The 16362-nt window shown below is 36.6% G+C and overlaps 1 protein-coding gene and 1 long non-coding RNA gene across 3 annotated transcripts; both read right to left on the minus strand.

Moving 5' to 3' along the window:
* Positions 1 to 163: 163 nt before the first annotated feature.
* LOC135158124 (uncharacterized) lies at positions 164 to 4479 on the minus strand. Of its 2 annotated transcripts, none has more exons than XM_064115421.1 (4): positions 4293 to 4479; positions 3818 to 3941; positions 3095 to 3225; positions 164 to 2226 (listed from the first exon to the last, which is right to left on the minus strand). In XM_064115421.1, the coding sequence occupies exons 1-4, from the start codon at positions 4476 to 4478 to the stop codon at positions 1912 to 1914; spliced, it is 756 nt and encodes a 251-aa protein (XP_063971491.1). In that variant the 5' UTR covers position 4479; the 3' UTR covers positions 164 to 1911. The 2 variants fall into 2 exon arrangements, with proteins under 2 accessions (XP_063971491.1, XP_063971490.1); XM_064115420.1 differs by having other exon boundaries at positions 3095 to 3231.
* A 1704-nt stretch (positions 4480 to 6183) lies between these two features.
* LOC135158122 (uncharacterized) lies at positions 6184 to 10503 on the minus strand. The gene is made up of 4 exons (XR_010296900.1): positions 10399 to 10503; positions 7438 to 7580; positions 6744 to 6828; positions 6184 to 6367 (listed from the first exon to the last, which is right to left on the minus strand). It is a non-coding gene; the product is annotated as an uncharacterized LOC135158122 (long non-coding RNA).
* Positions 10504 to 16362: the final 5859 nt, after the last annotated feature.

The following is a 16362-nucleotide window of genomic DNA, read 5'->3' on the forward strand; positions in this document are numbered from 1 at the left end:
ATTTACACACGCATATGATACACCACATCTGACACCTAGATGTTATTACATGAATTGTCCCAAGAAAAACTGCATATCATCTGCATTCCTGTTTACCCAATTTTTTTACACTGATGTACATTAATACTGAATAAGTTACAGGATAGCATGGAAGTCAATTTGCTTAATTAATTTAAAACAAATTCAATTTCAGTTCATATCGAAAAAGTACGAATTAAAACATGAATTTCTTCACTTGTGTTCGCCACCAATCAAGCTGTATTGCTGATCGATCCATAAACACTATGTATCGGGCTCATTTCAATGGGTTTTACACATGTACCATTTTAAAGTCATATTAATGTATTTACATTGGGTTTTTCAACAGGAAGGACCTTTTGGAAAATTCCCTCTATAAAACTATATTTGTAACTATTTTAAAGAAATACTTCTACACATTCTATGTAACTCTATTGCAACTCGGGAGCAGTAGCTGCAAGTCCAACATCTGAAAAATGCTTTGTCAGCAAACAGCAATGTACCAAGGGTCACACCAATTCTTAAACTGAAACTTGCTATAATTTACAATTCTATCAGTTACATCATTTTTTTTAATCAGTTAATAGTTGTCATTCTATCAGTTAAATTCAAAGTTGAAATTAATCAAATTCTAATAATGTATCAGTTAAATTCAAACTTGCTTTTTGCAGTAATATCAGTTAAATTTAAACTTGCCGTGTATTATAATTCCATCAGTAAAAGTAAAACTTGCTATTTGTAACACTTCAATTGTAAAAAGGCAATACAACTCAATTACCACACATTACATCACTTATTCATAGATTCTAGTCATTTCACTGGCGCAATCACACCTTGTGATCACATGGTATTTTACCCCTTGTTTGGGGTGTTTTTTGTCAATTAAAATCCTTGTTTGGGGTAAATTTGACCACTTTTGGTGAATCCTAGCTTGGGGTCATTTTTGAAAGTATACACATGAGTGGCCACCCTCTCCTCTCACAATCACACCAAGGTTAGTACAATGATCCCAAGCTAAACATTGATAAGTATGCAGTTCAGCATATTATTTTCATTTTCATTAAATTCTAGTTTGAAGGGCCTATGTAGTTCAGTACATCCAGTGGTATAAATAACATCAACTCGCGGAACTCAAAATACGAATCACAATTTGGATATGCGCCTTGGTTATGGCATAGTATAATGAATGAGGGCTAAGGTCTTTGAATTCTGCTACCAGAATATTAATGTCAAGAAAACAATATCACACAGTGGTAATTATGTCAAAACTTGCTTAATGTGTCTGCTATATATTAACTTATGTACATTAAATGTTATCTGTGCAAACATTTTGGCTTAAACCTAGTCTATAAATTTAACTGATCGAAAAACCATAATTTGCCACAAAAATGACAAGTTTGAGCTTTTTGTCACAAACCCATCTTCTAAAGCCACTAGCATTAATTTGCAGAGATACAATTTAAAACGCAGAGGTATTTAGCAGACAAAATGAAAATGTTGGCATACTTGCCACTTTGCAATTTTGTTTGTTTTGTTGCTTGCAAAATTTAAAATCAAAATGTGGTATTGGAATTTGGATACCCTTTGTACCCCCCTGTATACGAATGACTAAAATAGATTTGAAAAGGATAGGCAGTGAAATTGATACGCATTTATCTGATGTCACAAAGGAACCCTAAAGGCGCATGCGTACACACGCAAGCAATTGAAGATGCTGCTTAAGTACGCACGTGGAGCTGCTGCCTTGAGGAATTGACGTACCTCGATACCTGAACTTGTAAAATCCATTTTAGTATTGAATTTCATACATGGCATACAGACATATCCAAATTAGGAGACATATCAGAATTTTGAGTTCTGCTGAACTGACATTGACCATTAAATGGTTGAAAATTAAGTATGAAGGACATATGTCCTTAATGACCTCACACAGGAGGAGGTGTTCCTGTCTTTGGCATTTACCTGGTACAGAACTTTTTGAATAAACTCCCATGTAGTATAGCACGCAGATGGATACTCCAGGTCAAGTACATAAAACAACTTGAAACACACATCAACAGCCTTCAGAAGGCTGTCTTGCTTAAGGGCACGGCCCTCAACCACAGCAAAATATTGTGCTGGCGCTTTCTGTGGGCCAAGGGCCAGGACAAATGGTTGCCGCCTCTTTGACATGAGTCCATCCAAGTATTGAGGGAGGTTTGTCCCTATCTGTAAAAAGAGAAAATAAATCTACTGATTAATTTACATTTAAAAAATAAATCTAGATATTTTCTGTCTGCGTACTTAATTCTTACTGGTAAGTGGGTTGTAGATAGATATAGCTTTAGCATGGTCCTGATGTACATTGTGTGCACACACTTTGCTGGTCGAGGAACAATATTTGACTATACTGCCTGGCGTTTGACATCATGGGTCAGTCTGTCAAATCTATATAGTGAGGGTAACTACTGTAACTTGACCATGATCATGATAGAAGTTGTCATATAAACTTAACCTTTCTTTATATCACAATTCTAAAGATCTATCACAGATCTAGGTGTAGAGTGAGAGTCGAGTTCTATTAGGGACCTGTCAGCTGAACTTCAATTAGCAAACATGGAAAGTTTGGGCTGCATGTGGGATGTGCTACAAATGTTGTAGTGCGACAAGCATGCAAATTCTGCAGTTAATCGAACCATAATCAAAATGATACAGAGATGCCAGTGACTTTGGTCACATTTTCCTGAAACGCTAATAAAATTTCTTGAAAATATGAATTTTTAATCTTGTTTTGTACTGGAGATGCTGAAAAAAATTTCCTGAAGTCTGGCATCTCCGATGATAACAATTAAGTAAAACAGATCTATGCAATACAAACTGTGTGAGCATCACATCAGCCAAACTGTTGTTGTCTTGATGAACGTGTCCCATTCTTTACATATCACTTTCAACCAAATGGAGTACTTGAGGCATTTCTTTCATTTTATGTGCAAGAAGATATACAAAAACATCCTCCAATTGGATATATCCCATCTGCATCCCACCTCTATACCCAAACATTTCATTTAGTAGGCACTAAAATTTACTCCATACTTACCGGCTGAAAATCAATGAAGGACTCCATTGCTTCTTTCACCGTAGCCCTGGATTTCTTTGCGTTTGACAGTTTTCCTGTAGGCAGTATCAAGGGCAGTGCTGTCAGACCTGCATCCTGTGCACTTTGATCATCTATATCTGAAAGGAAAACAAACTTCAATTAAAATAGAGCAATTCCATGGTAAATATTTTAACACTGAATCGCATTTTTTTTACAACAGTATACAAAATTATTGAAAAGCAAAATATTACAGAAAATACCCCGGGTGGGGGTGGTGGTGGTGGGGGCACTCAATATTGAAGTTCGCACCATGTGCGATCAAAAAGACCCCCTTTTTTGGACTGCTGTCACCCAAAGACCCCCGTTTTTTCCATTTGATGACCCAATTTTTTCTGTCACCCAAAGACCCATGAATTTTGCACTCTCTGACCCAAAAATTGCCAAAATGTTTGATTTTCAGAAAAATGCCATTTAATCACACTAAAAAAGAGCCCATTTTTTAGCTTGGTGTGTCACCGAAAAACCCAGATTTTAGACTGTCACTGAAAGACACCCTATTTTTTTACTTGTCACCCAAAGACCCCCTATTTTTCATTTGTCACCCAAAGACCCCCTATTTTTCATTTGAACGCATCACCGAAAGACCCCTATGTTCGAGATGTGTGATCTTACTCGTACGTCACTTTCATATTGAGTGCCCCTCCCCCCGGGGAAAATATGTACCGGCTTGCACTTGTGGACTTTGCTTTTCTCCATACTGCAGTAGTTTTTTTGCCAGTTCTTGAGTCCATTTCATGATTAATCTGTCAGACACATCCCCATGAACTGCTCTGAAATCACCATCTATCTGTGATGCAAATTAAAATGCATAAAGAAGGATTGTAAAACCTTGATTCAGTATGGTAATTTTGGGGTGGGCACATGTGTAATGTTTAATTGCAAAATGAATATCCAGCAACCAAGGAGCTAGGCCTTGATTATGTTAATGACACCTGGCAAAAGATACATGTAGGGAAGTATATTATTATCAGTAGTACCAAATAAAAACAGGCAGAATTTGGTAGACTTTTGTTACTGGTCCTGGCAGGCAAAAAAGATCAATGAGGAATTTTATTTGGGTTTTTGAGAAGCACACCTCAAGAATTAATGCTTTACTGTACTTTTGACATAAACCAAGAAAACAAAAGTTACCCCATACCATGTTAGGGACATCAAAGAGTCGAGGCCATTGCAACTCGATGTCATGCACGGTAGATTTCTTCTCTGAGTGAATTTCTTCTTGTCTTTTCAGTGCAGTCTTCTTCATGAATTCCACCACTTTAGGGATAGGGCTATTATTATGTTGAAGCCATTGCTTCATTTCTTCCAAGTTCTCCGGCTCCATATTTTTTCTGAAAAAGACAAGGTGATAAAAAACAAAATCAATAGTAGGCTACCTACAGCAAACCCTAAACTACCTTTTACAAAAAGTTAAAGTCCTTCTCATGCCTTTCGGCCCATAGAGCGGCGCCTATCTCCATTTCAATAAACCTAGGCCATATGTCTACTGGAAAGTAGAAAAACTACAGCAGGGGGTTAGTCCACTGGTAGCCATGTGTTTAACTTCCCTACTCCATTCTTCTGATGTCGAGTGCCTGACAAGAAAGCAGTAGGTACCATTTTTAAAGCCTTTGGTATGGCCCGGCTGGGGTTCAAACCCACAACCCCCCGATCATGAGGCGGACGCTCTAACCACTAGGCCACCATGCCGGTGACACCTGTTTAAGGCTCTAAAATTTGACGGCAATCAATCCTAAGATCTAGTGCACTGATGTAAGTCCCGGGGGGGGGGGGTCTGTCCTCATTGAAAGGGGGGGTATCATGCTTGACCAAGAATTCACGTAAAAAGGGTGTTTTTTACAATCATGCACGTTACGTGCGTAACTTAAATAGGGTCTCAAAATCACCAAAAATCAAGAAAAAGGGTCACTTTTTTTAAACCGATGAGTTACGCATTCAGTGTCTTAAAAAAAAATTCACCTTACCTGTGTACTTAGGGCTAATTGCATGTTCATTTAACACTACAGTTTATCACAATGATGGAATATTCCCAAATCCCAGCCAAAAACACTTTGCACATGCCCGCAAACACTTGAATTAGCCCGACCTCATGCACGGAAAGCAAAACATATATCACTATTTGCTTGGTTTGAAAATAGTTATTACTTGCTTTGGGGATTACTTACTTAGGGTAGCAAATTACCGATAATCATACTTATTTAGGGTGTATATTTTTGCATTTGTAAATACTTGTTTAGGATGCTTTTGGCAAGTCCTTGGTCATGCATGATACCCCCCTTTCAATGAGGACAGACCCCCCCCTGGGATGTAAGTTCCTGACCAGATGCACTGCAGGAATCAGACTAAGCTTCCTGTAAAAATCTATCTAAACTAGTTATAGGTTTCTTGTAAGAGGTTGGAACATGCCTTTGATGCAAGTTGATTAAGTGTTACAAGCAACAACAACAAAAAAATCATGCAGATGATTTTAAAGTGCGCTCTACAAATTTAAAGCGTAAACTCACAGCCTCAACACACTTTGAGAGAAATGGCATTGATCACTTTCACCCAAAAGACACTCCATTTAGCATCATCCAGGGATGCAGCTGCTATTGGGCACAGAACCCTATTCAGCCTACATCTAGAAGAACAATATTGCAACTGAGACCAGCTCTCGGAGTCCCCGAATATTATACCGGTAGCTGAGACAATAAGCAATTAGTTCCGTGGCCAAGGGAATTTCAATCAAACATACAAATCATGGCTGCGCTGGGACTTGAACACACAACCTTAAGATCTGGAGTACAATGCCCTACCGATTGAGCTAACTTGATCACAAGCAATCTGCTGAGCATCATGAGGTGAAAATTGGTAGACCAAAGTCTGGTCCCTGTGGAATGTGGAACATTATAAATCATCTGATAATTCTGAAGATTGTAATCAAGTAAGCCTACCAAACCCAACTTGAACTTGAAGATGAGCCAGTAATAATTAAACATTCAATGTTCACAAAGCATGCAACAAAACTTAAACTAGGCACATTAACATACCTTTAGATTTTAGTTCTTCAATTTTTTCCTTGGTTGATGGTTCTTTCTGGTTCTCCTCACTTGAACTTGAAGGTTCCAAAGATGTCCACCCTTGCTTTGGCATTCTCTTTCTCACATTTTTCAACCTTTCTTCGATGAAGCCCTTTGCATGTTCACCCTCTACTGCTGGTGTATACCATGCTTCCTATGTGCAAAATTTATACAAAGAAATACATGTAACAGCAATGAGTGAATATACAGCACCTACTTTACAGTACAACCTAAAAAAGTGTAACATTTAAGTGTAAAAGTTTTGTTCAATTCAGTATTTAAACACTTATGATGGTGCAAAATAGTTGACAACGCATATTGTTGTTATCGAACAACAGAAAGAATATGGCACGAGAGAAACCGAAATGACACCAATAAGCGTTAGATGAGTCCGGTATTTTCTCTTCTGTTCAAAGTTATTGTTCATGGGGAAAGCCATATGGTACAATGGGACAAAAACAACTTGTTGATAACAACACAATTTTCTGCTTCAAATGATGTTCTTTTAACGTGATTAAACTTATACTTACATAACCAGGTCCTTCAACATCTTTCAGTGCTGGAAATTGTTGAATCATGGATATTGCCATGCCCACCTTCTGTTCAGCAGATGGTCTATTATTATAAAGATCCAAGAAGAAAGAAAAAAAATAATGATCTACTACAGATACCTATAAGATAATATAAGAACAAATTTGTCTTTTATTAGTAAATAGATTTTGCACTCATTCATCTTCCAGATGCTCCCTGCTGCCTTTAAACTATGCTGCATACTTTTTAGCAGCACAGCAAGGGCAATCATCTTCCAGTGATGTCACTGCACCATGACCCTCATGCATCTGAACAAGTTTGGAGATGAATATTGATTGTAACTGTCTTTTCATTTTCTATTGAAAAGTTATCTTCAGAAACCTGAAACAGTCAAAGTTTTGTAACAAAGCAAATATTTCAGTTAATTTTTATAATGAAACTCCCCCCCCCCCAATTTTAAGAGTTGTTGAATCATATCAGGGATATGAAAATCATCAATTTATCTTTTCTCCTTCTACCTGAAGGTTGAGAACTTATATCCATCCCTCATATATCCCCAGACAGGGCATGCATAAGCTGGCAGCAAACCTGCATTTCACCACTTTTGTGAAAAATAGCTTTTGACTGGTCTAAGCTCCAACCCTGGTCTATTGATTTTGTTAGTTGTTTGGAAATTTTTGAGTATTTTCTTACTTGTTTCCATATTTCTCCATGAGGTGGGATACAACTATTCTCACCATTCTTCGTCTGTTAGAGGCACTCTGTGGTCCACCTTCTTCAAGTTCACCGAGAATGGACTGGCCACCAGCAGCCTTTTCCAGAATAGCACTTATGTCCTAGAATTTGGTAAAGAAAAAAAACAAATATTTGAACGGTTATTTTTATTATACCAGTATTTTTTTTTCAGTTAGGCCAGAAAAAAATTATTTGTTACTCGTTAAAGTACATGGGAATTAGAATTTACTTCTTGTCAGAACTGTTTAAATTTATACCATGTGAGGCATTTTCTTGAGATTTGACAAAAATACTTTTTGTTATCAAAAGTTTTTGTTAACGAGTTGATATGTACATGTAATTATGTATAGTGCAATAGTGCAATGAATAGTGCAATGAATAGTGCAATGAATAACGAAATACAAAATGTTTACATCAATCTGATTTTGTAGGCCTATTATTCAGCATGACTCCTATTTTGCTCAAAATATTGGGTTTTTATTATTGATTAGTATTTTTTTTTATTGAAAGGCAGTCCTCTCAAAAATTCAAATGAACGTCCAATTTTGCAATTCTAAACATCCAATTCTAAAAATTTCAGGGTCCCAAATCCAATATTTGTCTATTTGTCAAAACTCTATTCATTTTCAAAATGCAATTTTTTGCGTTAATTTTCAACTGTCCAAAAATCTGACCGAACGTCCAATTTTGCGATGTAAGCTGTGCTTACGATTTAAAACGGCGCTTGCGCGTCTTTTCTAATATTGGCGTACAAAATTGTACATGCCGGCTTAACATCAAAAAAAAATTTCAGGGTCCCAAATCCAATATTTGTCTTCATATCAGACACAAAACTCTATTCATTTTCAAAATGCAATTTTTTGCGTTAATTTTTAACTGTCCAAAAATTCAACTGAACATCCAATTTTGCGATGTAAGCTGTGCTTACGATTTAACTCATTCGCGACAGAGGGCCTGTCAGAGAGGATTTCAATGACCACTCTTCCCATTGGCAACTTGAGAGTCTAATCTATACTTAGTGTGGAACACAGCACTTACTTATGGGGATATATGATTTCAGAGTAATAAGACATTGGCCCTATGCAACCTGTAGGAGCTTTACATGGGATGAATGATAGACATAAATCTTAAGAAATAACATCTTTATGAAAAAATAAATTCCTGCAGTTATAAGAATACATTTTACTTGTGAGAAAAACAATTGTTAGTACTTCCAAGTCATTTATGATGCACCACATACCTAACTGAAAATGGAATAGTCTAGACATACAGGGTTCAATAAAGTTCAATAAACTTATCATACCAAATAGGTTCATCAATTTCGGAATAGGGGTATCAACATAATGGGAAAATATGTCAAACAGAAGATACAGTGGCTAAATATCATTTTCATTGCATTATAATAGATTCTAAAGGCATGATTATTCAGTTTGTTTTCTTCCTAAAACTGATATTGCTAAAATTTAGGCAACTCTTTGATTATCTTTGTAAGTAACTTACTCTACCCTGCTTGAGAATAGAGTGGCCTGTCTACCTATTTGCATATGATATGCGCGCAGTGCTTACACACTGGGTTGTGTGCATGCGTAAAGCACACAAGCACATAGACATTGCATGGGACATTGTACTGTGTGTTGTAGGCACAGAGATACGATCTTACGTATACTAGAGAGGGAACTCTTTCCGCGTGTTTTTATTTCCCATAGGTTTTGTACATAGCCAACATGGCTGCCGGCGGACAATTTGAAGGATGATTTTGGAGGGTCAATGTTTTATTCATGAGAATGACGTCAAAATACGCATAATGCACTTGTATGATTGGATTAAACGCTGTTTTATTCATGTACTCATGCATTAAACATTTTTTCCGTCCCACAATTCCCTACGATATCTGTGCGAAGTGTCGTTCTTTTGGACTCTGCGAATTTGAAGTTTCTGAAACGAAATAGCTAGACTAATTATCTGTTTATAGAATTGATGTTCGAAATCATGGTTTCTGAGTGAACTTCATTGGAGCGGAAAATCTTGGAGGGAACATCAATACTATTCTAATGACATTCCATAGGAATAAAAGTAAGTTACGCTAATTTTCATGTTTTGATCTCACTTGCAAATTGTAATGTGTTTGCCGGGGTTCGGGGCTCATCCTGTATTACGCACTATGTAAACCTCAATTTCAATATTTCTTTTGCCCGACTTCCAAATAAGTGTGATCATTGAGTTTCTCAAAAAATACTATATCTAGGGGTCTATATAGTTTGTCGTAGATCTAGACATTCATCGGAATGCTTCATGTAGGTCCAAAGTAAACCTTTATTTCAGTTTTATTGTGATTAGACAATTATCAGGGGTAGATGTGGACTTGTTTCCGACCTCCTGTTTTTTAGTAACGACAAACTGTCGATTTTAGGCCTATTCAAATTTAGGTCAATGTATGGATATGGTCAGAGCGGGATCCGGTCTTTGATATCGCCGGTGCTAGCCGGCTAGCGAGATTGTCGATGTAGTCATGGGGTATGAAAATAGCGGGGACGGACTAGGCCCAAACTTCAAGCTTGAAAGTTGAAGTTTAGGCCTAGTCCGTCCCCTCTATTTCATCTTCATATGAATAAGTATAATTCTCAGCAGTTTCTTTTATTCAGGAACGCTTTACTTCAGAATAATCAGTGTTGAAATACGATTGACTTAGCATTAATGTCTGTTATGTTAAGTGTTACTTGTCCAAGTCTTAGATTCTGGGCTCCCGCCCGCTGCGCGGGCGGGAGCTCTCTGGGTTACATGATGCCATGCACTGCAATGGCAATGCCAATGTCAACGTGTTATTTTGTGAAATTACTTAAGCTTAACGAAATACTACAATCATGTAAGTTTACATAGTAAAGACACAAATATGTTTGACACTCAAGACAAATTTCTTACCTTCAAACACAGCAACTAAACCACCTAATCCCCACTTATTTAGGAGCCTCTCCATCATCAACACCAACTAAGCGGTCGCATGCAGACTGCAGTAAAAAATTCGCAACTTGAGACGCGGCGGGAAATTCGAAAGCATACTCACCATACATTGAGTGATTCGACCTGAAGTAAAATAGTTCTTTGATAAAAATAACATATATCACAACGCAAATGAAGTGAAATACATGGAAAGTTTTAAAATGTTGTTTCTTTCACACTGATTAAATTTGTTTGCTATTACAACATTACAAGTATTAGCAAAATAACTATTGATTATTGAACACTGCACACAGTAATATATCCCTCCGCCGTTCAACTTGCATTGCAGTCATTTTGATGATGACTCTTTAGGCAAGTTATTTTTCCACTTCATACACCTAGTCATTTTTAACTTCCGGCGCAGTCAAAAAGCCAAAAAGGCAAAGAAAAAAGTGAAAGGTTGACCCCATATGCAGTCAAATTTGACTACATCCAGGGTTATTTTGAAATGACCACCCAAACTAGTCAAATTTTGACTACCTATTTTTAAGTGTGTATCAAGTTATGAATTTGTGTGCATTTTCGAAAAATTGGCATTTGTAATACGAGATTATTCTAATGTTAGAGTACTGTAACATCCGAACTGCATGCCACCCCGGCTACGTACGTTTTGAATACATCGGCTATTTCGATTTCTGGATGCATGATACCATGCATTTAAAGCGGTGTACGCCTGAATCATATTGATTGTATTAACTTTATTATAACGTCGACAAACAGAATTCATCAGATTCTTTATCATTACACCAATGACATGAACTTATGCACATATAGGCCTACGTATTTTGCTTGATAGAACACTGATCCCCCCTCCCCCATTAGAGCGAGAACAATGACATTGTGCTCTCTCATTAATATTGATTTCGATACGGAGATCGGGAAACGCACGCCACTTATTTACATTATTTGTATACCACTTAGCACAAAACATTTATCTAAACGCTAAGGAAAAAATATATAGAGAGAAGGAATTTCACCAAAAAATAAAGTGGTTGTACAGTTCACAGTAGGCTGTAAACAATTGAGGGGCTTCACGTGCGGAGTGAAAGCTATATTTAACAAAAAAGGTTTTAACACGGATTTGAATTTCTCTCTTGAATCTGCCTGTTTAATACTTTTTGGTAGATTGTTCCAGAGTTGGATCCGGGGGATCCAGGGGTGGGGCAAGGGGTCCGCCCTCCCGAGTGAATAAATAAGATGAGGGGAAGACTTCGAAAAAAAAAGATTTTCGCTCGTGCTTCGCGCTCGCATTACCTTTTAGGTGATTTACATATATGGAACTTTAAATATCAAATTTTGAAGTCAATATACATAACATATTTCAGCTCGGAAATCGAACTTTCATTTAAAAAAAGTGCTCTGTAAAAAATTATTTTTTATTGTCTGAATATTAACATTTTCTGCTTGCGCTGCGCGCTCACAAAATTAGATTTTCAGGTACCTATTATTTTCCTGAATTCCATATAGTTATCAAAATATCCCTATTCATGTCAGATTGTAAAAACGTATCAGCTAGCGCTGCATGCTCGCATTTTGATTGGTGAGTTATAAAAATTTAAATATTAATTCTATAAAAAACTACTTAAAATCTCCAATTTATGACAGTTAATCAACAATTTTCGGCTGGCGATATGCGCGCACATTGATTGTTAAAACAATATTAACTCATGCATCTTATTAATTATTACAAAAGTGCTTTAAATGGCCAGTTTTCAGGCTATAATATTGACAGATTTCGCGCTCTGATTAGGCTTATTAGATTAATAAATTAATTTAATGATAAATTGTCCCTTTTTTCAGAATGGAATATCGACAAGTTTCATCTCGCGCATTGATAGGAAGAGAAATAGGAAGACAGTCATAATTTTCATACGATGGAATAATGTTCTTAGAATGTCCCGGTCCTACATGTATGTCAAAACTCAAAGTAATAATGATGAAACATATCAGCTCCTTTTTAACTGTGATCCATATCCACTCACAATTTTCCTACAAATGTCGAATTTTCCGCTTGCGCTTCGCGCTCGCATCAATTGCTTTGTTATATATTTAACTTTTCATGATTACAAAAATTGCTTAGAATTTTTATTCTTCAGGTAGAAAAGTAAAAAAATTCAGCTCGCGCTCGCGTTATTTGACTGTTGAAATATGTAACGTCTTCATGGCTAACTGCAATCAGCCGTTAACAGATCTTTTTTTTATCCGAATGATCAAAGCGTATATTAAATTTACTCATCTCGTTTAGGATCACAAGCATTGCCAGAATGCCATTTTATGACAAAATACATGGAATAATAACTTTGAAAATAGCACGCGCTTCGCGCTCGCACTATTTAAATAAGGCTTATGAGATTATTTTACATATATTGAAACAAACAAAACTCAGATTTGAGCGGCTGATCGGGGGTAATGTGGTTAAAAAGACCCCCCCCCCCCTTTGGCGAAGGCTGGATCCGCCCCTGCAAGTGTACTCACTTTTTGAGAGTCACAGCAAATATCTGTAATATAAATATGTCGTTCAAACACAAGTAAAGACCTTAATGTTTTAACGTCACGTTTTAAACGGGTCAAAATGCCCAATTTTAGTGACAACTTTTTTGTCTAAAAAGTTTTCAAGGGAAAATGTGCCCCCACCTGAAAATCTGCCACTGATTGAATACATATAAATCATTCAATTATAGACACGTGTAGTCCAGAATAATGCATAAATCAGAATGATTAATATATATATATATATAATAATAAGCTTAACGTTTTTACTTCTATTATTTTGATACTGTTCAAAAACACAATTCGAATTAACTTCATCGCAGTGGTGCCAACCGGTGCCAACACTGAACAGTTCAATGTTCTTGCTCGTGAATAAATACTATTTTCCCGAAAGCACGAATCCAATTAATGCTTATTTAACCACATGTCTATCCCGGCTTTTGTATGAAAAAAAAGAGATCAGGCTCAGTGGGATTGAAAAAAAAAAATCTTACCCGCGCCTGAACAAATCACGCTTGCATTATTTAGTCTGATACTTACCCTCTCGATGACATTGAAATATTTTTGTTGTAATTAAATCGAGTATAAAATCTGTTCTATGAAACTCGATTTTGTAACATTTATTATAAAGATACTTATGAACAAATCATATTTGGTTTACATATTATAAAGCGCCTTCATATATTTCAATTTTACCTTAAACGCACATTGTAAGTATTTTCAAACGAAATCTATGAAAAGGGTGGAAGTTAGACTTTCATTTTGATGCCAAATAGTCTCATTAATTGGGATTAGTTGCAAACACGGTGTTCGAGTAAAAGACACATCGGGGACACATCAAAGTATCAAGACAGTCACCCGCGCTGACAAAGTGGTAATCTCCCGTTGAAATACTCCCACCAATCAAGGGGTCATCTTTCTATTGAAATCCGCCACCAGTCAGACCACCTCTATGTTTAACAATAGGGTAATCTCCCCAATCAAGAACGGGGTAATTTAAATCTACCTTGACAATGGGGTAAGCCGAGCTCTCCCGTTAAATACAGCTAGCAATGCACTGGCCCAGGTCATTTTCAACGTCCTTATTTCGGGGAATTAAAATGAGCATCAAATGGGTAGTTTTCTTGTTCTCGTTTTGTCTCCATACTAGAGCCTTGATTTTGGTTCTTTTCGTAATGTGTATTTTAATATGGTTTCCATTATATTTCTCAGCATTTCGACATTTAATAAAGTTTAATACTTGCCTTTATAGAGAGCAATATTACATAAAACCGGTTTGGCGCAGCAAATTATAACATAACGTTCCACTGATATTTTACCAACACATTTTTAATTAACCAGGTAACATTCGTGTTATATTCTTTGCCTATCATCTCTCCGTGCATTTTAATAATCAAATATATTTGGAAAAGGGGTGTTTACCAAGCGAAAGTGAAGGTCCTCACTTGTGCATGAACGACATATCCTCATTAAAATATATGCTGTGAGTTTCAAAGGGGGGCACACTTGTGTTAAAATGGCATATTTACATTAACAATTGATAACGGCTCTCAAAGGGGGATGGCGCACGGGCCGGATGCCACCCCCCCCCCCCCGGAATCACTACTGTACCCTCCAGGTGCAGAATATAGACCCACTGACTTATTTTAGTAGAGGTCACAGAATAGACCACAATACTTTTGAGAGGCCAACTATTGTTCAAAATAAATACGGCGCCTATTAGATTGTATTGTGTTAATTCGGCAGGATCTGTGCCAGCATACACTCCATCCTTCTTGATCTAGTATGCCTAATACCTCGGTCACATTTGTTCTACGGCGGCCGTACGGCGAGTCGAAAACAGTCCTTTCAACAGTTTTTGTACCAGCTAAATATAGGTGGTTTGAATAAAAATGAATAAAACGGCTGTTTCCGACTCGCCGTACGGCCGCCGGATAGCAAATGTGACCGAGGCATTACCATTTCCTGAACGTTTATTGATTTTTTTTTTGTGTAAAAGTATTCAAATTTGCAAGCTATACAGAATACAGCTATACGATTAAGAGGTGAAGTACAAAGTTGGAAGCGAAACTAGGCCAAAGAGGATTTCGTATTACAAACTTTACGTCGGTAAATTATGTTTACCTTAGACACTGGGAATCTAATTAGCAATAATTTGACACACACACATTGCAGATAAATTCAGATATTTGATAGGAAGAAGAAATCAACGGCAATATGCACTACTGTATAAGTCAAACATGAAGGTAAAAAAAAATAAGTATAGAAAAGGTTTATAAAAATTCAAAGGAAGAAATGAAGTTGGATGAAAAAAAAGGAGCCATTAAAATTAAGTTGACAAAATTAAATATTGTGAGTAGAACTGGAAAATTGAAATAAATAATTAAGCCTCCCCCAACCGCGGAACGGTTTTGAAGAGGGGATCACCATGCATAAAATCATGGTACTTTTTACGTTTTGTACACTATTTGGGGGAAAAAGAGTGTGGAGGCTTCAGCCCAGACCCCCTTCGGTTCTGTGGCTCCTGGATGGTAATTAAGAACACTTGGTCACTTAGTACTCTAGATCACAGGGGAAATTGATAAGAGTATAAAGACGGATCCCAGGTAAAAATATAATATAGGTTTTCCTGTCCAATTTCATGTCGGAGTCACTTAAATGTGTTAATTTGCATTTTAATTCACGCGATATTTTTTCCCCGGAGACATCGGTCATTCAAAATTTAGAATGGTTCATTAAAAGACGCTATAATTCCTTTATAAACATTCAACCTAATTCATGGTCAAGACTACCTCAAATTTGATAATTTTAATACTAATTTGTTAAGTGCTTTTGATTTCGTTTGAAGGTAAAGATGTTTGTAATGGTCTTACAAAGTAACGAAAGTAGTTTTTGTTCTAAATTTCGGGTAATGAAATTCAAGAATTGTGCAACAATGACCGATATGACTGCTTGAGCATCCAATTTAATTTTTAAAAGTTCAAATTAATGATATTTTATTCGTTTGTTTTGCACGACATCTGTATTATGTGTAAATATATAAGTTTCTAACATGTTGATGTTTAAACATAATGTATAATAAGAGTAAAATTGTTGTGCACTGTGGCTAAATTAGATATAGGCCTATATGTTTAGCTCAAATATGAATTTCAACGATGCCCTTAGTTTTTATCTTTTTTTCCCATAAAAAACGCTTGCATTTTATGTGTTTATTATTTTTGGTCACAGTATAGCGTTTCAATGTAGAAATTTAAATGCCATCATTTTGGGACCCAGGTATGATTTATATTGCATCTTTTGCGAAGGGTTTTGCATTTCATTTACAAAGAAGTTAAGGACAACTCCATATATTCCTTTTCACCCGACAATGCTGACTGTGTGGGCTCAGTGTGATGA

This window comes from Lytechinus pictus, unplaced genomic scaffold (genome assembly GCF_037042905.1).
Source record: "Lytechinus pictus isolate F3 Inbred unplaced genomic scaffold, Lp3.0 scaffold_38, whole genome shotgun sequence".
NCBI lineage: Eukaryota > Metazoa > Echinodermata > Echinoidea > Temnopleuroida > Toxopneustidae > Lytechinus > Lytechinus pictus.

What these genes read in the sequence shown, in the direction of transcription:
- LOC135158124 (XM_064115420.1), bottom strand. Translation starts at nt 4,478, where the DNA reads ATGGAGCCGGAGAACTTGGAAGAAATGAAGCAATGGCTTCAACATAAT. An exon ending in TCTTTGATGTCCCTAACATG is followed by an intron (nt 3,942 to 4,292) that starts GTATGGGGTAAC and finishes TTTGCATCACAG; the next exon opens with ATAGATGGTGATTTCAGAGC. An exon ending in CCTTCATTGATTTTCAGCCG is followed by an intron (nt 2,227 to 3,094) that starts GTAAGTATGGAG and finishes CTCTTTTTACAG; the next exon opens with ATAGGGACAAACCTCCCTCA.